Source organism: Triturus cristatus, chromosome 12, assembly GCF_964204655.1.
Source record: "Triturus cristatus chromosome 12, aTriCri1.1, whole genome shotgun sequence".
NCBI lineage: Eukaryota > Metazoa > Chordata > Amphibia > Caudata > Salamandridae > Triturus > Triturus cristatus.
This window is the reverse complement of record NC_140595.1, coordinates 474,940,956-474,964,668: the sequence shown is the minus strand read 5'-3', so window position 1 is coordinate 474,964,668 and position 23,713 is coordinate 474,940,956. Positions and strand designations below refer to the sequence as shown.

The 23,713-nt window shown below is 47.4% G+C and overlaps 1 protein-coding gene across 1 annotated transcript in view; it reads right to left on the bottom strand.

The window, feature by feature from the left end:
- The window catches only part of GPATCH1 (G-patch domain containing 1), a 366,682-nt gene that overhangs the window by 24,064 nt on the left and 318,905 nt on the right, over positions 1 to 23,713 (bottom strand). The window contains exon 18 of the mRNA XM_085636704.1: positions 16,709 to 16,833. Within this exon, the coding sequence (XP_085492830.1) occupies positions 16,709 to 16,833 (125 nt within the window). The remainder of the gene's footprint in view (positions 1 to 16,708; positions 16,834 to 23,713) is intronic.

Genomic DNA, 23,713 nt, shown 5'->3' with positions numbered 1-23,713 from the left:
GCATGTTAAGCCCACCCCTAATAATAACAGATTGCAGAGATAGGTGGGTCTCAACCAAGGCCCATTTCAGTGCAAGAAAATTGTGCTAGCCTTTCTGCTAGGTTTCCACTATACAAATACCACTTACAAGCATGCACTTGTAAGCATTAAATGATAAGACAAGCTCAGGTTCCAGTGAAGATGATTTAGAGGTTCAAAGGAGTGAAAGTTTGCTGCTGAGTTAAAATGGTTTACTAATGCTCCTTTATGGCTAGATATGGGTACTTCAGAGTTTATCACATGTGATTTGGCAGCAGTACTAGAGGAGTTACAATTCTCCTCCATAGCTCCTAGCTAATCGGGGTGTCCGCGTGACCCGCAACATCTTGGGGAGATTCGTGTTGGTGAAGGGCTTGATGGAGGATTCCCTGTATAATCTCCCAAGCATATATGTCCCTCCCACAGCTTGCTCCCTCCACTCAGCGATTTGGTGTTATCTCTCTCAACAGGTAGGCTATTTATGGGGAGTGAATTCAATGACATCATGGGTCCCTGGGACTCCCTTAGCACTCCCAGAGCAGAATCAAGATATGGCAGTGGCCTGGCCGGCTGGGCTTCTGGTCTGGGGCTCTGTGATGCTTGGCAGATATGGAATCCTGCAGCATATGAATACATACACGCATCGGCAGCCCACGGCTCCCTCTCCCAAATAGAGCTTTTTCTGCTGCTGGCCACTGATCTCCTCTACACACTAGACTCTTACATCCTCATCAGGGAAATTTCAGATCATGCTCTGGTCGTCCTTCAGGTGGACGACACTATCAAGGAAAGAGAAAGACAAATATGGCATCTAACGCCTGGTTCCTAACCAACAAGTAGTGTGTACAAGCCCTGGAGACTGACCTAGAGGTTTTCCTCAACATTAACGAGGAGGTCGTTGACTCACCAGGGATGCTCTGGGAGGTGTTCAAGGCCACTATGCATGGGAAATCTCGTTCCCACATCAAGGGCCAGGCTCGCAGAGACAGACTCGAATAGCGCAATTGGAGATTTCCATCCTAAGGTTCGAAACCCATAGTGAGGGAAACCTAACAGAACTTCTGAGCCACTGATTGGCGGAGGAGAGAGCTGAGCTGCGAAAACCATGTCTGGATAAGGGGCCCACAGATGCTGGGAGGCCTCCGCTGGAAAAGTTTACGAATTGGGAGACAAGTTGGGCAAGCTTCTGCACTGGCCAGCTAAGAGGGAGTTAGCATAGAGTGGAGTGCCCAATTTCATTAGTCTTGACAGCACACAGGCCCAGCCGTGGCCGCTGCCTTTGCGAGCTTCTACAATTCCTTGTATGCAGCGAGGTCTCGTCCCCCCTCTTGTGAAATGAGGAGCCCACTCATTACAGATATCTCATTGCCTACACTAACCCTCACTGAAAGAGAGGCTCTTGAAAAAACCTGGACAGCAGAGGAGCTCAGTGATGCGCTCTCTCTCAGCTCAATCCGGGCAGGACTCCAGGCCCAGATGGGTTCCCCATGGAATACTATTGTAGGTAGCCTATACTCATCTTGCCCCCTCTCCTAAATATGCTCATTAAAGCAACCAAGGCCACTTCCTTCCGGAAAAAAACTTGCCCACTATAGTGGTCTTGGTGACACCTGGAAAAGCCTGGGACCAATGCAGCTCCTACTGACCCATTTCTCATTAATACTGAGGGTAAAATAAATATACGCTACAGGTGAGTTGCCTGACTCATGTGCTTCGTGGACTGTTCCATCTGGGCCAATGTGGCTTCATTCCCTGTCACAGCCCCAGACACTATCTGCAGGAGTTACCTTGCTTTGTCCTGATTCAGGTAATTACACTGCACCACAGAATTGATGCTTTTTGTCTTTAGGAAAGACCACTGATCCCTTGGACTGGGCCTTTCTCCATGAGGTGCTGGCCAAGATGGGACTGGATCCCAGATTTTGGGCCTGTGTCCGAAACCTTGTATTTTGGACTAAATTGCCACTCAATGGCATAGTGGCTCTTTATAAAATATGGTCTCCCACGCCTTCTTTATGTCCGACAGAATTTCCCGTTACCCATCCCCAACCACTGCTTCGCCACCATAACCTCTCAGGTGCGGAAATTCCTCTGCATTAACAAACCTCCTAGGATTTCTTTTTTTGATATGTGTGTCTGATCCACTTATGGTGGGGGACGAATATGCTACTTACCAGTATGCATCTGTTCTTGGCATGTAGGGCTGCTGACATTCATATCTGTGCATAGATCGCCGCCTAGTGTTGGGTCCGGATGATTGCACATTGTTGTCCTGGAAGAGTCTTCGAAGTATCACGAGATAGGTGGCTCCTCCCCTGGACTACAGTGCGCATGGGCATCCTCTCCATCCTCAGATTGTTTTTCGCTATTGTGGCAGTGATGGGAGTAGATACAGTAAGTGATGACCATGCTATACAGTAATTCTGAGTACTGCAGCTGCTACAGGCGCCGGGGAGGAGGGTGGGCGATATGAATGTCAGCAGCCCTACATGCCAAGAACAGATGCATACTGGTAAGTAGCATATTCGGTTCGAGGCATGTGGGCTGCTGAATTCATATCTGTGCATAGAATATATAGCAGTCCCTCGATTAGCGGCGGCTGCCCGTGCCAGCTGCAGCAGTCTGAAAAAGAGTTTTGAGAACAGCCTGTCCTACAGCTGCCTGCTGTTTTGAGTGTACATCTACACAGTAGTGTTTGGTAAATGTATGTATAGTGGACCATGTGGCTGCTCTACATATTGCTTCTAACGGAATGTTTCCCAGGAAAGCCATGGACGCCCCTAACTTTCGTGTTGAGTGGGCTCTTGGAGGAATAGTTAACTTGCGTTTAGCTTTTTCATAACAAATTTGAATACATTTAACTATCCATCTGGCTATCCCTGCTTTGGAAATGGCGTTGCCCTTATGTTGTGGAGAAAAGGCAACGAATAGTTTTTTTGTTTTCCTAAAATCCTTGGTCCTGTCTATATAGTACATGAGGGCTCTCTTTACGTCTAGTGTATGGAGCATTCTCTCTGCGACAGTTTCCGGATTTGGAAAGAAAACAGGCAGTTCAATAGTTTGATTCATGTGGAACTGTGATATTACTTTAGGCATGAAGGTGGGGTTGGTACGTAGTACAACTCTGTTTGCATGAACCTGTATGAATGGCTCTGGAATGGTTAGTGCCTGGAGTTCACTAACTCGTCTGAGCGAAGTGATTGCCACCAGGAAGGCTACTTTCCAGGTGAGGAATTGAATCTCACATGAACGTAGAGGTTCAAAAGGTGGACCCATCAATCTGGCGAGGACCACATTTAGGTTCCACACCGGCGCCGGTGGGTGCCGTGGAGGAATCACTCGTTTAAGTCCCTCCAAGAATGCTTTGATGGCAGGCACTCTGAATAATGAGAGGTGTTGCCTGTTTTGAAGATAGGCTGCTATTGCGGTGAGATGTATGCGTATGGAACTGTATGCCAGATTGCATTGGTATAAGTGTAGCAGGTAACAGATGATATTCTGAGTAGATGCATCTAGCGGGTTGACGTCATTGTGTTGACAGTAGATGACAAACCTTTTCCATTTCGCCGCATAGCAAGCTCTGGAGGTGGGTCTCCTGGCCTCTTTGATGATGTTCATACATTCTGGAGGCAGGTTTAAGTATCCAAACTCTAAGACTTCAGGAGCCAGATCGCCAGGTGCAGCTGTTGCGGATCTGGGTGCTGAATTGCGCCATGGTTCTGCGTTAAAAGTTTGGGCATTAGTCGCAGCGTTTGATGTGGCACCACAGAAAGTTCTAGAAACGTGGTGTACCATGGTTGGCGTGCCCACGTTGGAGCAACCAGGATGAGTGTCATTGAGTGTTGCCTTAGTTTGCGTGCCACTAGCGGTATTAATGGCGCTGGGGGAAAAGCGTACGTAAATCTGCCTGACCAGTTCATCCATATCGCATTGCCCTGCGACTGTGGATGTGGGAACCTGGCGGCAAAGCTTTGGCATTTTGCGTTTTCCCTTGTGGCGAATAGGTCTATTTCTGGATGACCCCACTTTCGGAAGTACGGTTGGAGTACTGATGGATGCAGCTCCCACTCGCGCATTTGGTGGCTGTGTCTGCTGAGCAGATCTGACATCTGGTTGTCCTTGCCCTAGAGGTGTTCCGCCATGAGGAACATGTTCCTTTGAATGGCCCACTTCCACATGCTCTGAGCCAGATGAGACAACTGCGGAGAGTGTGTTCCTCCCTGCTTCTGAATGTAGTACATGGCAGTCATGTTGTCCGTCCGGATCAACACGACTTTGTTGCACAAGTGTACTTTGAACGCCTTTATGGCTAGGAAGATTGCCATCAGTTCCAGAATGTTGATGTGCATCTTTTTCTGCTGTGTCGTCCATAGTCCCTGCACTGTATAATTGAGTACATGAGCTCCCCATCCCTGGAGAGATGCGTCCGCCGTCAGTATTATTTGTGGAACAGGCTCTTGGAACGGTCGGCCCTTGCAAAGGTTTTGTGGATTCCACCAATGCAGAGAGTTGTATGCCCGACCGCTCACCAACACTAGATCTTTTAACTGTCCTTGAGCCTGATTCCATTGACGTGCTAAGCACTCTTGAAGCGGGCGCATATGTAGTCTCGCGTGCGGGACTATGAAGATGCAGGAGGCCATCATGCCTATCAACTGCATGAACACTCGCGCTGGAAGGGAGTGTTGAGGTCTGAACTTTGCTATAAGCAGTTGTATGCTGTTGATTCTCACTAAAGTTGGCTGAGCTTTGGCTGCCAGAGTGTCTATGGTCGCGCCTAGGTACTGTTGTACATGGGCGGGTTCAAGGTGTGATTTGGGATAATTTAGTGAGAATCCCAGACTGTGAAGAAGGTGAATGGTGTGGGAAATGTGGCTGGCGCATTGCTTGGCTGACTTTGCCTGAACAAGCCAGTCGTCCAGGTAAGGGAAGACGTGAATATGTCGTCTTCGCAAGTGAGCCGCCACCGTCGCTAGGCACTTGGTAAAGACCCTGGGAGCTGTTGTTACTCCAAAAGGGAGTACTTTGAACTGATAATGTTGATTTTGAATAGTAAACCTGAGATATTTTCTGTGGGATGGGTGTATGGGAATGTGGAAATACGCATCCTTTAAATCTAGTGTTGCTAGGAAGTCTCCCTGACTGAGTAACGGCAGAACCTGCTGGAGGGTGATCATATGAAAATGTTCCGACAGAATGTACATGTTGAGAGGTCTTAGGTCCAGTATAGGCCTGAGAGAGCCGTCGTTTTTGGGGATTAAGAAGTACAGAGAGTACACCCCTAAACCGTGCTGTTGGATAGGCACGGGCTCAATGGCTCCTTTTTGCAGCATACTCAGTACTTCCTGCTGCAATAATGTCAAGTGCTCTACGGACATAGGACGTTGTCTTGGTGGTATGTTGGGTGGAATGGATGTTAATTCTAGACAATAACCGTACTGGACAATGTCTAAGACCCACCTGTCTGTGGTGATGGAACTCCAGACTGGCAGGAACTGTTGTAATCTCACCCCGACCGGTGTTATGTGGACGGGGGGCAGTGACAAGATGTCACTGTTTGTTATTGGCAGAGGATCTGGTATTGTTGTTTCCTTTGCCTCTGCCCTTGGTGCTGGAGCCACGGTATCCACCCCTATTGTTTTTATTATAAGGACTTTGGGACCCTCCTTTATTGTACTGCTGCTGGGAGCCCTGACCTCTAGCTGCTCCTGAACTTCTGGGGCGACGAAAGGAGCCACTACGAAACTGCTGGGATTGTAGAGCCCCCATAGATTTAGCAGTCTCAGTGTCTTTTTTAATCTTTTCGAGTGTGGTGTCAAATTCAGGGCCAAATAAGAAGTCTGGGTTGACTGGCTGATGCAAGATATTTGTTTGAATGTCTGGTTTAAAGCCTGATATTCTTAACCATGCATGTCTCCGTAACATCACACTAGTGTTGATGGCCCTGGCTGCTGTGTCTGCTGCATCCAGTGCGCATTTGATGGACGCATTGGTAATGAGTTGTCCCTCTCTAATGAGGAGCTCTGTCCCCTCCTTGTACTCATCTGGTAGGTGTTGTATTAGGGGTTTCAGGGTATCGTAGTGGGACCTGTTGCATCTGGCTAGGAGTGCCTGGGTGTTGGCAATGCGCCAGATGTTTGATGCTTGAGCTGCCACCCGTTTCCCAGAGTTTTCTAACACCTTGGACTCTTTGTCCGGAGGAGGAGCATCACCAGTAGTTTGAGAGTTTGCTCGTTTGCGGGCGTTAGAAACAACCAGGGAGTCCAATGGCAATTGACCCTTAATGTACATAGGGTCTCCTGGGGCTGGTCTATACTTTTTCTCAATCCTGGGGTTTAACACTTGTGTTCTTGTTGGCTCCTTAAAGATGTCCTTAGCATGTTTAAGAACGCCTTTTAGCATTGGTAGTGTCTTAACCGTTTTCTCTGATGTGGAGAACGTGTCCACTAAGAAATCCTCTTCAACAGAGTCTGAATGAAGTTCAACCCCGTGATTGGCAGCCGCCCGTTCAATGAGGGCGTTAAAAGCAGCAGTGTCCTCAGCAGGGGATGGTTTTATATTGTAGATAGGGGTGTCAGGAGCATTGTGGATGTCACCTGGGTCATTTGGGTCTCCCCATGTTTGATCCTGGTCCTGTGGTTCATCCTGGTCATGATGTAGAGGATAATTGGTATCCTCATAATAGGTGTCACCTGCATCCGTCTCCGAAGGTGTTGGAGAAAAATCAAGTATGTGGTGGGTATAAGTTTGATAAGGTTCCACAGGCAGTGGAGTGGAGCCGGAATCCATTTTCTTTTTGAGCGGGATTTTATAGGACTCCAAAGTGTTTATCGGGACAATTTTTCTCTTCCGAAACACTAGTTTACCGGTTTCGAGGTCGATGACCCGCTCCTGTGAGTCGTTGACAGGTGGATCCGCAGGGGATGCAGGTTTTGCGGGTGCGAAGCCCTTCCGGAGTGCGAACATTTTAGGTGTCCCCGACGGCGGCAATCCAAAAGTGATCGGCGCTGGCGTCGATGTAGCCTTCGCGACCTTCTTCAGCTCGGGGCCCTGTTTCGGGTCGGGTGTGTCCCGTTCCCTGATGCGCGCCAGGGACTCAGACACCTGCTTCACCAGGGATGGCGATGGTGCATTGGGACCGACGTGCTCTTTGGGGACAGGCTTGGAGGCCGTCCCAGGTCCCTTTCCCGACTTAGGCTTTTCGATTCGAATTTTCGGGTCGACGCCCTGTGGAGTGGGAATCCTCGCAGCGTCAGCACCCTTTGCAGTCGATGCACGATCGGTCATCTTGACTGTAGGCGTTTGCGCCCCAACTTTGGGTGTTAAAGGCATCTGCGGCTTCGGGGGACCGAGGGCCTTTATGTTTTTCTCGGCACCGAAAACCCTGTGTGTTTCCTCGCCACCGACAGTGCCTTTAGGCTGTTCGGTTCCGATGTCCTTCTTTTGTGTTTGCGGATGTGAAGGGTTGGAAGCCTTCGATCCGACGAGGACGAGTTGCACTTTCTGTTTCGGTTTCACCTGTGCAGCTTTCAGTTTCGATTTTGAGGGATCGACTCGAGAGGTTTTACAAAGTTCCGGCTCGTCGGAAATGTTCGAAGCCGAGCCCGTAGGCGGGGCTGTAGAACGTAGTGACTGATCTTGGGTGAGGCCCGCAGGCGACCCCGCGACCTGAGCCATATGGACATTTTGTCCCTGTGCCTCCGTATCGACGGATTGGCCTAGCTCCTCGCCTGAGCTATCTTCTTGGGCCCCAAGGGCCTCATTGTCGTCTCCTACCACGCCGACGACTTCTTCGTCCTGGAATATCCCCTCGTCTTCGGCTTCATAGTTGGAGTCAGGTTCCGAAGCAGAATCAGATTCCACTTCCTCGACGCTCTCGACATCTTCATCCTCGGTCCCGAATATGTTTACAGGGGTAGGCGCCGATTTGTTGGCCTCCAAGCGAGCTGCACGTCGATTCCGAAGTGTCTTCTTTGACTGGAATCGGGCACAGGCCATACACTTGGATTTATCGTGATCCGGTGACAGACATTTGTTACACACCGGGTGGACGTCGATGTGGGGATATTTGGCGTGACATAGAGAACTTCTCTTGAAGGGAGTCCTCGATTCCATGTTCGATCGTTGATTGAAGTTCGGTCCAAACTCGATCCGATAAGGTGAAAGAATAAAGTTATCGATACCGAACGCTAACGATACCGACGAAGTCTAAATATAGTTTTCCTAACTTGAGCTAAGATAAGCACATCCGAACCCAATGGCGGAAAAAAACAATCTGAGGATGGAGAGGATGCCCATGCGCACTGTAGTCCAGGGGAGGAGCCACCTATCTCGTGATACTTCGAAGACTCTTCCAGGACAACAATGTGCAATCCTCCGGACCCAACACTAGGCGGCGATCTATGCACAGATATGAATTCAGCAGCCCACATGCCTCGAACCTAGCAAACGTTTGACATTCGCCTTTATTACTGGACAGTGCATACCGTAGTGGTAAACGACTGGCTGGTGGGTAGACCCTGCCTTCAGGGTAGAGGTTTCACTGATCGGCTTTGACAATTTCGTGGATATGCTTTACAGCATGCCAATCCCTCATTCTCTCCCAAAGATCACCAAAATAGTCTTCCTTACCTGGAGAGCCTCCCTGTGATGGACAGTGTGGGAACGGCGAGTTATGCTGGAAACTCCTTTCTGGATTGGTGGATGGCTGGACCGGGTGGCATGCCTCGAAGAATTCAAGGGCTGGGAGAACATTGGCATTGCCTGACTGGGCAACTTCTGGGAGGGCAACCACATGAAATCCTTTCAAGCCCTCAAAACTGAGTTTTTCCTCCACAAATCACTATTCTTCTGATAACCTCCAGCTCCATCACACGCTCTCCGGATATATGGAGATACAGGCTGGAGCCCCGGAATACAACCAACGACTTATGGGCCCACTAGCCCAAAGAGGCATCTCCAAGATCTATAAAGCCCTAGTTAATCATTCCCCGTGTACACTGATGCACTTGAAGGAGTGATGGGAGGGGTAGATGGGTCAGATGGATGAGGCAGTGTGGAGGGGGGCATGCATGGCTCCACGTACCCCGGCCATTTCAGGCCAGTTGCGTCTTGTGCAACACAAATATCTGCATTGCAGTTAGTACACACCTAGGCACCTGTAGAAAGCCCACAAACTTTATGACCCTGCATCTACTAGATGCCGGAGGGACACAGGTGACTTCTACAACATGGTCTGGGAGTTGCTCATTATTCAGAAGTACTGGCTGGCCATAGTTACGTACTTATCAACAAATCTAAGCCAGAGCCTTGAGACATCACCCAGGATTGAGCTGCTGGGTCTCGTGGACAAGATGGGAGGCCCAAAAGGGGACTGAACCCCTGGGCACACTGTTAGCAAAAATAGATGTGGTAAAATACTGGCGGTCTCCGGAGGCCCCGACACTAAGGAAGTATAGGGTGGGTATGGACTGCTCCGCAAAAATGGAGGATCCGATTTATCTAGCCCGAGGTTGCCCCAAGAAACACTCGAACATGGGGGAAATGGTGGGCTTACTACAAGCTAGACACCCTGAAAGTATGAACTCCAAGGTGAGAGGAGGGCTGAATGTGGCCCACTATTAGTAATGCACATGGGATCTGCATTGGGGGGTCTGCAATGTGAATGATTACTATGTGCCTATAATAAAACTGATAAAGTGTTATATATTAAAAAAAGTAGGGTTTACTAACACTTTTTCTCTACAAACACCATCGGTAACCCTCCACCCATGGCCTCGTTTAACTAACTACTTTTAAACTTCCCAGTTAAATACTCCAATAAAATAAAACACATTTTAACCAATAATCTCACTGATATTCTTTGCTGACAGAAAGTTGGATCACTGACACCTGCAACCCAGTAATCACCAAGCTGACCATGCCAGGCTTCTATATGCTCAACAAAACAAGTCATCTGACAAAAGTGGCTGTCGGACCCTAAAACACAAGAAGTCACTTCCAGTATCCATCAGAAACCTCTGAACACCCTTCTCTTCAAGACAGTTGGTACACTGTTCCCTCTCCAATTCACTCTTCTTTTATGTACTTAACATCTCCCTCTCCTCAACTCCTGTCCTGCTTCAACAACCATGCTTTTGACAATACTGCTGCTCTGCTACTGATAGCCATCATTCTTCAGGCTACTAACTCTCACTTCATACATAAACCCTTCTGGCAACAATCAAGAACTCCGGCATCTGTTTGGATACTGACCTCTTTAATTGCCCTAGTTAACACATTGGGTAGCATCTTCTTTTTTCCAGCCCTGCACCCTGATAAAGAGTCTTCCATACAAACCACTCTGTGAAACATTCACGCTTCTTGATAACATAACTTAGCTCTGTCTGTTCATGCCTCTTCCACAAACTCCAGAGAAATCAAAATGCTGAGGCTCACCTTCAACTCAACCTTGAATAGAAAGGCCACATCACTCCTGACCTAGATGTTCTTCATGGGCTCCTAGTACTCAGTACAGTTCTAGTTACTCTGCTCTGTGGACAAACCTTTGTATCTAAATCCTGGAACCTTCGTTCCACACAGATTCTGAACTTGTGCAACTACCTGGCATTCCAAATGTTCTTAAACACCTAGCTTCTCCGTAATAAGCCTAACCACTCTTGCCACACCTTTCGTCTTCCTTGGGCTCAGTGCCAACAGATGACATCAGTGCCCATAATGCGTTTTTGTACTGTTAAATATTAAAAAATAACAGTGCCAAAGCTAAACCACCAGGGACTTTACACGTAATGGCATGTGATGTACATTGAAAAGGTAAATTATGATAGCTAGGACCAAAAAGGATTTCATTTTAGCTAGATGTGTGCCCCATAGCTTTAAATCTCAGAATCCTTTTGGAACAGTGTTAGGGCCAAGTGTCTCTGACCACTGACATACCTAGTAAACTTAACGCTCTAACACGTCTGCTATTAACCTCCATAAGTTATGCAGAAAAGAAACTGTTGCAATAGCGGCAGCAGGTTAAATCCGGCTTGAACAGGGTCTAACAGATAGTTATTTAATTATGACATTCTCAGGAAGCATATGAGAATCAGGGAGCATGTTTAACTGTAACTGAACTACCTGAATCATTGCGTAATGTTGAAAGAGGAAGAAATACACAGAACTCTGCTTCACTCTAGAATGGACAGAGTGGAGCCGCGTATAGATGCTAACCCTGGCCACCAATAAAGATCAGTTGTGACTGATTGAAGGTGACAGTATGCCAGAAATCCAACTCTGGGCCTTTTTAGGATGTGCAGATATCTACTCCACAGAACAGGGAGGTGGCAGGGCGGTGAGGAATCTGTGGTTATCCACTAGAAGGAGTATGTTACTTACCCTGTAGAACAAATTACTTACCTTTGGTAACGCATTATCTGGTAGAGAATTAGTCTAGCTGCAGATTCCTTAACTTTCAAATTTTCCCCAGGCATCACACTAGACAAGGATTTTTTTCAGCAGTACCTAGGAGCGCCAGGGGACGGCATCATATGACTCCAAAATGGCTGACTGCAAGAAATTAAAGCTACGTTAGCTAGACCAGGCCAAAACGTTTCCCATCGTCCTTACTAGATGGATTTGATTGAGGGTCATCTGGCTGAGAGGAACACACACACCACTCCAGAGAGCTAATCAAAACCACTCAGTTGTCGCCGCTTAATTTTCATGCACTGAGGTGTAGATTGAGGAGATTCAGGTGGAGGAAGATGCTTTGGGGCCGAGATAGTAGGCCCTCTCAAAGGGGTTGCTGGTTCGCATAGCAAATGCTCAGGCACAAGAGATTAGAGTACGACACTCTCCATACCCAGTCCGTGGCTATGATTTGGGCAGTGTCTGTCCTTCCAATATAGTACGAACATCCAGCAGGTTGATGTAGAGCTATGGAACCACAGACTCAAGATTTCCAAATCTCCCAGGTTTCCTCTCCAATCCAGATAGGACATATCCATCACTACTTGAGCTCTAGGTGAAATATGGAGAGCGGCCTGCCAGACAACAGGTTGCTGTCCACTGGCCAGGGCTTTACTGGTCTATAGGCAATGAGGCAGTGCCTGACAGGCTGGTTTCACAGATCAGGGTGTGGGACTGTTTTTTTCGCAGTTGTGGGCCGGTTTCATAGCCAGGTGGGACTTTTATTTTTACTGTCGATTTACCTAATATTACCGCTTTTTAGCAATCTGCTTTGCTAATGGGGGCCACTTTTTTTTGGGTGTCCAGGCCTATTTTCTGTGCCATTATGACCCTGCTACAGGCCACCAGTGAAGGTCCAGGGCTCTCTCCACCGAGATGCATATAATGTCGGACATACTCTCCTGTTTTGCACCCACTGGAAACATAGGATCCACTGCAATGTCTGCATGTGCCATTGGCCACATGGGAGGAGGAGGAACCATGAGGCCAGGAGCCAAGGAGCCTCACAACCATCCTCATGGGTATGCAAGGATTCAGGCCGAAACATAAAAATCATATCTGGAAAGTCCCGGACTCGCTGTGGCAGTGGGAAAGCCTTGATTGCCACCATGTCCAGAGTAGCCCTATACAAGTGAGATCTGCTGCATAGGCAGCAGGTGAGATTTCAGTTAGATGTATTAGAACACCAGGGATGACAGAAGAGTTACCACTGTCTAAAGGTGGTCCATGAATCACTGCAGAAAGTCTACCTTGAGCAGCCAATCGTCAAGGTACTCAAATGTATGTTCTCTCGACTAGCAAAGATGAGCCACGGCTACGGCCATCAACCTTTGTAAACCCCTGAGGGGCATAGGAGAGACCAAAGAGTAAGATGGCAAAATGGAACTGTTCTGACCCCCTACCTTGAACTACAGGTAGTGTCTGAGAGACTACAGGACAGGTACATGAAAATACACATACTTCAAGTCCAAGGACACCATTCATTCCTCTGGGTTCAAAGCATAAAGAACCTGAACATGAGTGAGAAATTTGAATGTGTACTTACTTCAATATTAATTAAAAAAACAGAGATCCAGAGTGGTCCTGAGCCCTTAAGTCTTCTTAAGTACTAGGAAGTAGAAGAACTAACAGCCATCACCTCGTTCAGATTTAGATACCCTCCCAATGGCTCCTTTGACCAGGATTAAACTGACCTCCGACTTAAATGTAGGAATCAGGACAAGGTCATCCCCATTTTTTGCCAGAGGTGCACTGGGTCCCTGCCAACCTAGTCTCCAATGCCAGATCTCTTTCCCAAAACAGTACAATTGTTTCCCCCAATTGGCAATACCTTTAGCACTCTCTGGAAGTCCCTAGAAAATGGTACCCCTAATACTCAGGGCATGAGGTACTAAAGAGGGTCACTAAGGGCTGCAGCACAAATTGTGCCACCCTAAGTGACCCCTCACTAAACACGTGCAAGACTGTCATTGCAGGCTGAGTGTTTTGGTGCAGACAAAAGTGAAAACACGACATGACACACACCCCTGTGTGCGATGTGCCCTAAGACTGCATGTAGTATTGTAAGGCACCCCTACAGCAGGTCTTGCAGCCCTAAGGTAGGGTCATTAATATTACATGTGAGGGCATACCGGCATGAGCAGATATTCCACTGTGCTGGTCAGTCCATCACTGCCAGTGCAAGTGAACATGGAAGCCATTTTTAGAACATGTCCTGGACACTGGTGAAAAACCGGTTCCCCAGCTACATGATGGCTTCACTGAAGATAGGGATGTTTGGTATCAAACATCTCGTATTAATAAACCCAAACTGATTCCAGTGTTGGATTTATTAATACAGGCACCTTAGAGGCACCCCCTGAAAACCTACCAGTCCCTGGTGTGTTGGCTGACTGAATTCTGCCAGCCTGTCACCAGAAACATGTGTCTGAACCTCAAGGGTGAGAGCCTTTGGTCCCAGGAGGCCCGAAACCAAGCCTGCTCTGGAAGAGGGTGATAAAACGTCCTCCCACAGGATGACCTGCTGATTAGCATTCCAGGGGAGCTTCAAAGAAGTTGCTTATGAAATGAGAGTCTGGCTCCCCTCACAGGAAAGTAAGCTGACCCCTTTGTCCAGAGCCCTTTGGCACCTGGACAGGTGGGAAAATTAGCTAGTCAGGTAGGCGTGTCCACCTCAAGGCGAGTAACACCCCTAATGTGGACTAATCTGAGCTGGGCACACATTTTTAGAGTGAGCCATCTCTGTGTTGACAAACTTAGAAACTCTGAGACTGAGTTATGCTCTCTTACCATAGGAAGTGATCATATGAGGGCGTAGTGACCCCTGGGGTCAGTAGTCCATTGGCTACACTCCCCTGACACCCATACATTCAGTATTTAGGGGAGCCCTTGGCACCAGAGAAACAGATCCTGCCAACCTGAAAGAAGAAGACAGACGTGAAGAGTTGCAAAGAGAAAGAACAGAAGACCCAGCAACTGACTTGGCGCCAACCCTGCCTGCTGACTGAGACAATTGCACCAAAAGATGACTTGTCCTGCAGCTGCAGAGTCCCTAAAAGCCCGGGAGACCTGCTCCTGTTAGAGCTTCACCCAGGAAACACGAGAATTTGTGAAATAGCGGACCTAATTTTCTGCACTCTGCAGCAACCCAAGAGACCTGAGCGGACTTGAAGACCGCCAAAACCTGATGCCTAAAGACACCGCTGCACCCGTCGCTCCAAGCCTGAGTTGAAGTGGGCCAACTGTGTCAGCGTGTTCCCCCAGTCCTCCAGAGACAGAGTGCACCATGGTTTCACCTCTCGTGAACGCCCCCCAAACGTCACCTGCAGCCTCTGCATGCAGGCACCCTCCCCAGCCACTGCTCCCGGATGGTAAAACCCAACGCTGAAAGACACATTTCACCTATCACCCCTGGCCGTGGAGAAGAGGAACAAAGGTATCCCTACGTCCCCGAGCATTGTGAAGCCTGAGCCCCCCATTGGTTCAACCCAACTGCCCCTCCCCCTGCAGCCTTTTTATGCGGCGACCATTCCCCACAGACTTGTATTGGGCCCCTGATGCTGCTTTGCACCCCAGCACCGGGCCGCCCTAGTGCCTTTGATGGTGTTCTGCTGGTGCTCCCCCGGCCATTAATGCAAAGAAAATTTGCTCTACCTTTATAAATAATTATAAAGAGACTAAATCGTAATGATATCGAGCCATCAAAAGTCACTCAGGCTGGACCATGTACGAGAGAAAACATGAGATATATCAACTAAGGTTTACAATGTTTATTAGTATCTCTGTTGATCTGTACAAAAGAAGCTGAATATCAACAAATTTCTTAGTATAATCTATGGAAAAATATCTACAAAATCAATGCTGGCCCCATCAGAAAGGTCATAGGGGTGGATAAATTAACATATCACATTCATGCAAACCATGCATACAATACAACCACTCACAACCTAATAAAATACGACACATTCATCTTCACAACATTGCCCACCCCTCACCTTAACTCCTAGAAATTGGTCCCGTTAGTCGCTGTACTGTATCTGAATGCTGTACTTGTTCTCCCTCCCGTAGGATAACATTGCAGTTTATAAAATGCAATGCAAAAGTTTTCCTATCGAAAAACATACTTACCTGATCGAATTGGTTCTAGTACCTAAATATATATAAAGATGCATATTATTTTTAGAAATTGGTGTGGATCTCCTCAAGGAGGTGTGTGCATAATTTATTGACTAATGTGTGTATTTGCAAATGTCCAACACTTCTCAATGATGAGCCCAAGGCTGCTTGACCACGCTAACCCCTCAGAAGAGCACCTTGGGATTGCTAGAGCAAGCCCCTGTCCACTCATAAGGGAACCCCTTCACTGTTTGGACGCTATATCTTATTTTGATGTATCATATAAAGAGTCAGCTTCCTACAGTAGGAATGGCTGCATGGTCTGTTGAACCCTGAGTTGATATAAAAGTTATACAGTGAGGGTATGGAATGATTGGAATAGCATAGCCACTTTGGACAATCTGTAGTACCCACCGGTCTGAAGTGACCGATTTCCAGCTGAGAATGAAAAATCCGATTTTGCCCCTTACCCACTGAGTGTGGTCCTGTAAGGGGAAATCGGAGCTGCTTTGAAGGGAGGTGATGGTAGAGTATTGATGTCCTGGGTGGTGTGCACTACCTCCGCTAACACCGCGCCCCCTGTAGCTGTGAACATTTTAAGCCCTTTGCTGAACTGACTGCTCTCACTATGGCAGCCCCCAGGAAATTCCCCAAAATGTCCTATTTACCTGGTGGAATTGACGGGAAGGTAAGAGCAACCCTAGAGAGCTGTCCTTGAATCTTTCCAGTGAAGTTCCCAAAAAGCCTGGGGCGATTCAGTAGCAACCAGGAATGGGTCCTCTGATCTCCATACATGCTACTGTGCTGTTTAAAAACAATGCCTTCATCACATGTGAAATCCAACTCTAATAACGAAGTAAACGTTCAGGTGGTGCAAGTTTATTACAGAGCTTTTCTTACATATCAAAGTCTATACAATAAATAAATTAGAGATAGTTCATACCTTGCTTGTAAATACACAAATCAAAGAGTACAAGCAAAATAGAATAACTTTGCAATCACCTGTATTTTAATTAATAGCATACGGCACTTGGTAATATTGACATTTTTGTTATGTAAGCACAAGGTACAGCAAAGAGAAAAGTTTTTGTCTAGCCTGCTGACAACAGTACCAAGGACCAACCTTTTCTTTTTTGTGTTTGTGGTCCTTTTTCGCCTTGTGCTTTTCTTTGTTCTTTTTATGCTTCTGTTTCTGAGGAGATTCCATAGAGCTAGCAGGCTTAGTCGCTGACGAAATTAGAGGGGTACCTGGAATACAGAGAAAATAATAGAACAATAAATCAACTAATAAGATTGCATATTATTCCCTGATCCCTGTGTTTAAATACTCAACACAAAAACAAAGAATTTCTGGAAAAAAGTTAGCACACAAATAAGATTAAATAAAACAGAGAAAAAAACGTTGGCAACATTTGACACACATGCGTGCGTCTGTAATAAAGTCACATTAAAAAATTTACTAAACAGTCTAATTCACAGAAACAAGAGGAAACTAAGAGGCTGGAACATAATACATTTTTGGGAAATGATTTTATTGAACTTCTCAGTCGTACAGTATTACAAATTATTTCTGCTATATTCTGAAATCATATCACAAATTCCCCTCAGGCCCCCCGCCCCAATCCACCCCATGCAAGCACACAACACAGCCCACTAAGCGACCTTATCACAAGATCAAACATTTGCAGAGGGGACCTTTGACTTCTTGAACAAGACAGTAGGAAGCTGCACAACAGGCACATCTCTATTTATGAAAGAGAACATCACCCAATGAGCTACAGGGCCCTTAGTGTACTAGGTTTAAAAAAGAATGCCAAGTTACATTTAACAATTAAGTAGGGAGGTCCACATCTTCAGAGATGTCTCCTCTGTTGAGAACAGATCATGTGTCAGCTTCTCCATAGCCATAAACTGAACATTTTATAAAACCAAAGTTCAGTTCCTGGATTATTTCCTGAATTCTAACACATTGCTGTCAACATTTTAGCAGCACACAACATTTGTAAGAGTAATCTTTGACTTGTCCTATATAATCCCTCCAGCTGGAGGCTCTTTATGCCCAACAGGATTAAGCGCATCTCTTTTGGGATCCAGAAGTCCATGACCCCTTTGATATGCTCCAGGAGTTTGTTACAATATGTTTGTATTAAGAGGCATGGCCGACAAATGAGTAAATAGTAGCCAACCCCAGTGTTACATCTCGAACACATGTCCGTGCCATAGATATACTTTTACCCTGGTCATCATTATGCACACAGAATGTTAAGGATTCCACAAGAGTCATTATTTCACCTTAATCCGAAAGTTTGCAGTTGGAAGAGAGCTGCCCTTGTGTTGGTTGGTGGTTCAGGTCTCTCAACAATTTCACCTAGAAATCTTCAAAAGTATAGTTTGTGCTGTGTGTGTCCTTTTAATAAGGACAACAACAGTTTGGTCCAGAGTGAAAGATTTTAGGTACTCTTTGAAGGGTTAAGTATCACTGATACAGGATCTTATATGCTGATTGCCTGTATGAAATGTGTCTGAATCCCTCCTGACCCCGCCCCCCCCCCCACCAGATTTTGCTCTATATTCCCTCATTTTACATCTTTGAAATTTGTAGTCTAATAATACCGGTGTGACGTGCATTACAATAAATAGGTGTATAAGTATAGTAGGGAAAGAAAGTAGTGTCAATTGTCCTTACATGGCCACCCTCTTCCCAAGCTCCAGGCAGTTTTCAGTGGGGTGGCTAGGTTCCATTTTGTGGCCTGCCTCTTCTCTGTGTGTCTTAGATCCTGTAGTGTCCTACTGTCCACTGCTCAATTAAAAGGCAGCCATCCTTTTTTTGACTCTCTAGCTTTTCCCTCCTCGATCACCAGTAAGTGGGCTATTTTATGATAATTCAAAATATCTGGGCATGCTACTCCTCCACACTTACTAGTAATTCATAGAATGTTTTTGACTTCTCTCCCAAACAAAGTAGATTATCCTACGCTGTAACTCCACTGCCCCAGATACTGGGCAAGGTTTAAAAGAAATACAAAAGTCTGTGAAGAACATTCAACTTAGAGGGATGGATATAGCCCAGCAAGGATATAAACAGGAAGTGCAATTATTTTCAAGTTCTCCAATATTTTGTGTTGCACTGCTGGCAGGTTTGCTACTTACCAAGCCCCTAGCTTGCTTGTCAAATATAGCCCCAAGTGTCTTATTCTCGTAGTTGTGCATCAACAGGCAATATTTGCGTAATCAATCAATATAATCTTAGGCTATGAAAATAGTTAGGATTTGGGCTTAGGCGTCCTTTATTGTACCCCAAAACTCTTTTGAACCAGTTTTAATAGATCTAATAATGTAGTCAATGTCTCCAGTTGAGAAGGTCAATAAGATGTAATTTGTGAAAAGACAAGTTTTCCAGACACCTTGCCTATATTTAACCCTCTTGATTTTTTGTTGTGCTTGTATTGCAATAGCAAAGTTCTATGTCCAGTGCATATAATACAGGGGGGAGGGGTGGGGTAATGGCCATACATGTTGTAGGAAGCAGGCTCTCTAAATAGTGGACCAAAACGAGATACACTGTGTAGAGAGTCCAGGCAACCCCTTATTGGTTTACAGAGGCAAGAATGATTACACCAAACGCTCTCTTTTGTGGTAGTGTGGGCGAGCAGTTTAGGCTTATCAGAGGGTAGTACTAAGCACTGCTTGTACTCATAGAGGCAATAAATGAGACACACTCAAGAATAAGCCAGAGACCAATTTAGTTAAATAAGTAGTATTTTTAAACAAATTTTGATACCGAGAACTTCGTTATCAAGTAAGTACTTTTTTAAATCTTGATTTTTACAGGTAAGTAAAATATTCACTTAAATGTGTCTTTACACAGCAATTCCAATAGGAAAAAAGGCATTTGTTGCATTCAGTTATTTATGGTGGGTTTCTGGGGGGTTTTCTTTAGGACAGAAGGTCGTAGGGGTTAAGGTCCAAAGTTCCACCAGCAGTTACTCGTTACCTGCCCTAGGGTATCCGGGTGTAGAGTTGCTGGCCGGGTTGGAAGTTTTGCACGCTACGCTGGTGAAAAGAAGGGAGGCTGCTTAAAAACAGGCTGCAGAGGGCAACTTGGGGACAGGTCCGGGATTTTCCAATAGGGGACCCGGGTCACAAGAGTCCTGGGAGCAAGGTGGCACAGCGGGTTCTCGGGTCCCAGGGCTCTGGCACTCGGGTGCAAAGCAAAGTAGATAGGTCGGCAGGGCTCTGTGCGTCCAAGGCCCTCGCGGATGTTGGTCTTGCTGGTTGAGGGTGCAGAAATCAGGACAGCTGGGACACGCTGAAAGTGGGTCATTGCAGTGTTGACGTCCCTCATTGGCTGCTCTGTCTTGGTGCTGTTAGATTCCGGACTGGACTTAAACAAGCCTTGGTTGCTGCAAAGGACTCAGTGCCCCGGGAATTGGTACTGTGCGGCTCTGGTCAGTCCTGGTGTCCTCTCACTGGGTGGAGGGGGGGCAGATTTGACCTTAAGGAGCACAGGTACCTCTTCCTGGGTGGCCGCTACGTTGGGCTGGCTGGGGAGAGACAACATGGTAAACCGTATTCTGCATCTTCTGTGCCTGCAAATTGCAGGGGAGGAGTAGCTCCTCTACTCCAAAGGAGACTGATGGCAATTTGTGAAGGGCTGGAAGTCTACTGGGGTTCTTGGTAGCTGCTCAGCTGCAGGACGAGTCACGATTGTCAAGACTGGTGCAGGCAGGCAGGGTTTGGTGCCAAAAGTCCACAGCAAGTCTTCAGTTCTTGTTTTCTTGCGGCTGTTCTTTTTTCTCCTCGTCTGAATCGGTCAAATCTAATCATCAGCGGTGCTTCCTAAATACTCAATTTAGGGGCGTTAAGGGAAGTGACAGGTAGTAGCCAATGGGCTACTTACCTATAAGGCGTCTACACACCCTATATGACCACTTCCTGGGGGAAGTGGGCATAACTCTGACCCAGTGAGCCTAATTCCACCAAAAAACCAAGATGGTGGAATTCAAGTTTTTGTGTTCACATCAGGAAGCCCACCTTAGGGGTGGAACTAGCCCGATAGGGAAAACGCCTCCTTGACTAGCTAATTTTCCTGCCTGTCCAAGTGCCAAATAGGCCTGGGTGGGAGGTGACATTTATACTGTCCGAGGAAGCCTGGGTCGCATATCAAAGGTGGCAGAGGCCTCTGAAGCCTCCTTCCCTTGATATGCTGATTACTTGGCCATCCTGCTTGGAGGAGGTGACAACACCTCTGGCCGGAGTAGGTATTGTTTCTGCCGCCAGAGAGCGAGGGCTCTCGCCTGCAGGGGGTCAGAAATCTGTCTGTGGTGGCAGCTGGTCTACACCAGTCTGCCAGTACGCTAGAGATCGGTACGTTGTCAGGGGGCAGCTCTAAGGTGCCCTCTCCATGCATGCATTAATACATCAATCACAGGAATCAGTGTGGGCTTATCAATATGAGATGTTTGATACCAAACATCTTTCATTTCCATGAAGCCATCATGGAGCTGGGGAACTCCAGTCACCAGTGCCCAGTACATATACGCAAAATGGCTTGCCTGGTCACTGGCAATGTCCATGAAACGACATGGACATTAGAGGGGGCATATCTGCTCATGCAGATATGTCCTCACATGCAATAATGCACTCTGCTTTAGGGCTATATGGCCTGGTGTAGGGGTGACATATTAAATGCAGTGTCTGTATGCATGGCACACAGAAGTTGTGCCATGTTGTGTCTTAACTTGTTTCTGCACCATGTCACGCAGCCGGCGATGGAAGATTGCATAAGTGTTCTGAAGGGTCCCTTAGGGTAGCACAATGCCTGCTGCAGCCCTTACAAACAGTCTTTAGCCACCCTGCCATAGGTACCAGAGATACCATTTACTAGGGACTTACAGAGGGTGTTAAAGGTATTGCCAATTAGGGGAACAATTGTACAGTTTTAGGGAAAGAAGTCTGGCACTGGGACCAGAATAGCAAGACGAGTGGATTTCTGTCAAGATTGCACTGTGGGAAGGTAGGTTCTGACTGCATGGTTACCCCCACTTTTTGCCTAGAGTTTTGCTGTTTTTTGACTAGTCTGACTGGGATCCTGCTAATCAGGACCCAAGTCTATCTGTTTTCTCCCTAAAATGTTATGCCATGTACTTAGGTACACTCCAGATTGGATTCTGGGGTACCCTTGTCAGTCCCTAGTATAAAGTACCCAGGGCACATGTACCCCAGAGGCCTCCCATGGGCAGAAGCATGTATTATGTGATACATTAGAGGCCATGCAAAATGGAACTACAGGCCTGCTATTGCAGCCTGTGTAAGATGGTGCATGCACCACTTACTTCAGATATAGGTTTACTATACTTATAGGTCACTACACTTAAAACCTATAAGTCACCCCTATAGAAGGTCTCGACAATCCTGAAGGCAGGGTGCTGGTTTTTACGTGAGAAGGTGCTCCTGCATGAGCAGAGCACCCCTGCAGCCTTCGGAGACCATTCTCCCGGGTTGTTGGTGATGCAGCCAGACATATAGGTAGAGGTGCATTATATGCTCGCGTTAAATGCTATCTCGAAAACGGCTGCAACAAACCATGTCATGTTTGGTATCAAACACCTTGGACTCATACCTCCACAGAGGTAACCGGTGTGGGAGGTATGATTCCACCCTTCAGAAGCAAGCTTCGTGGTCTTCCCGGTACCAGCCTTCTCAACCCAGACAGCACAAATTGGTTGCTGCCGACCAGAGACACATTTCTGCCCTCCTGCTTCTGAGCTAAGCTCGAGCAGAGGAAGGCAGCAAAATAGGCATCCTGTCACAGGGAGGTGACCACCTCCCAGACAGGATTTAGTGTATTGGGGCTGGGTGGGTGCACTTCCAAAGTGCCTAAAAGTCTGCACGAGGGGCACATATGGTATCCCTGTGCATAGTCCAGCTCAAACCAGTCCTGGGAGCCGTTGGCTCCTACTCTGGTGCAAAACTGGACAAAGGACATGGAAGTAACCTTCCCACTGTCGTGACCCTCCCCTGGGAGGGTCCCCTGAATCTTTCCAACCCACTCCCGTGAGTACAAAAGGGCTTACCTGGCTGTGGGACCCTATATTCGACATGGACAAGATTCTGATCAAGAAACCACTGACCCTCAACCGTCTGGACCCTCTGGACTTCGCTGGACTTCGACTGGGACCGACTTTGTCACCCATGCACCATACAGGCTCCGTGCAGGACCTGTGGAGCATCAAGGACAACTGAAGTATCTCCCTTGGGGTGAAGGAGTCACTCTCCTACATTCGCAGGCACAGTAATGCAACTGACCGGTCTGCTGATCCTGAGCTCCTACAGACTCCGAAGGCTCCAGCAACACAGGAGGTGAGTTCCTACGTTCCTTGAGGTCGAGCTGCCCTCTCACCAAGTTTGAGGACAATATCCCTCGTGGGGACCACATAACCCAAACCCCTGTGCACCGCATACATTTGCACGTGCATATGCTTATTGGCGTTACCCAACTAAGTGCATTGGGCTATCAATAGCCCCAACCTCTGCGCACATTTCATACAAAGGACTTCAGCCTCCTCACACTCTGTGCCCTGCAAAATGTGACTTTGTGAAACTGCCAGAGGTCCCCTCGCGACTCCTGTGCCGTCGGCCTGTGGGTCCACTTGAGGGACAACACTGCTTTTCTTAGGCTCCCCTGGTTGCTCCAACCCTGCCCTGACTCCCTTTGCTGTGGTGAGTCCCCTGGTCCTTGCTGGGCCAGACCGTAACCCTCTTTGACCTTCTTCGTGGGTTGCCGCTGCCAAGGCTCCCGCCGGACCCCGACCCCCCCCAGCACTCGACATCCTGCGTGGGACAGCTCGTACCCGGCTCCTAGTCGTCCTCGACGTCTCCTGGTCCCTGCAGCTGTAGACTCCATCTTCACACCTGAAACACCCGAAATGGGTAGGCATTAGTCTTCTGAGCCCCTGGTCACTCCTGAGTGACCCAGACTCTGCCCCCTCTGCTTTCAGGTTCCTTCCATCAAGAATCCACCTGTGGGTTCCACCGGACACTCTTCTTCTTTCCAGCAGTGGCATTTCTTTGAAGACTTCCATTGAAAACGACAGCGGTTTCCGACGCCACTTTCAGCTCTATGCAT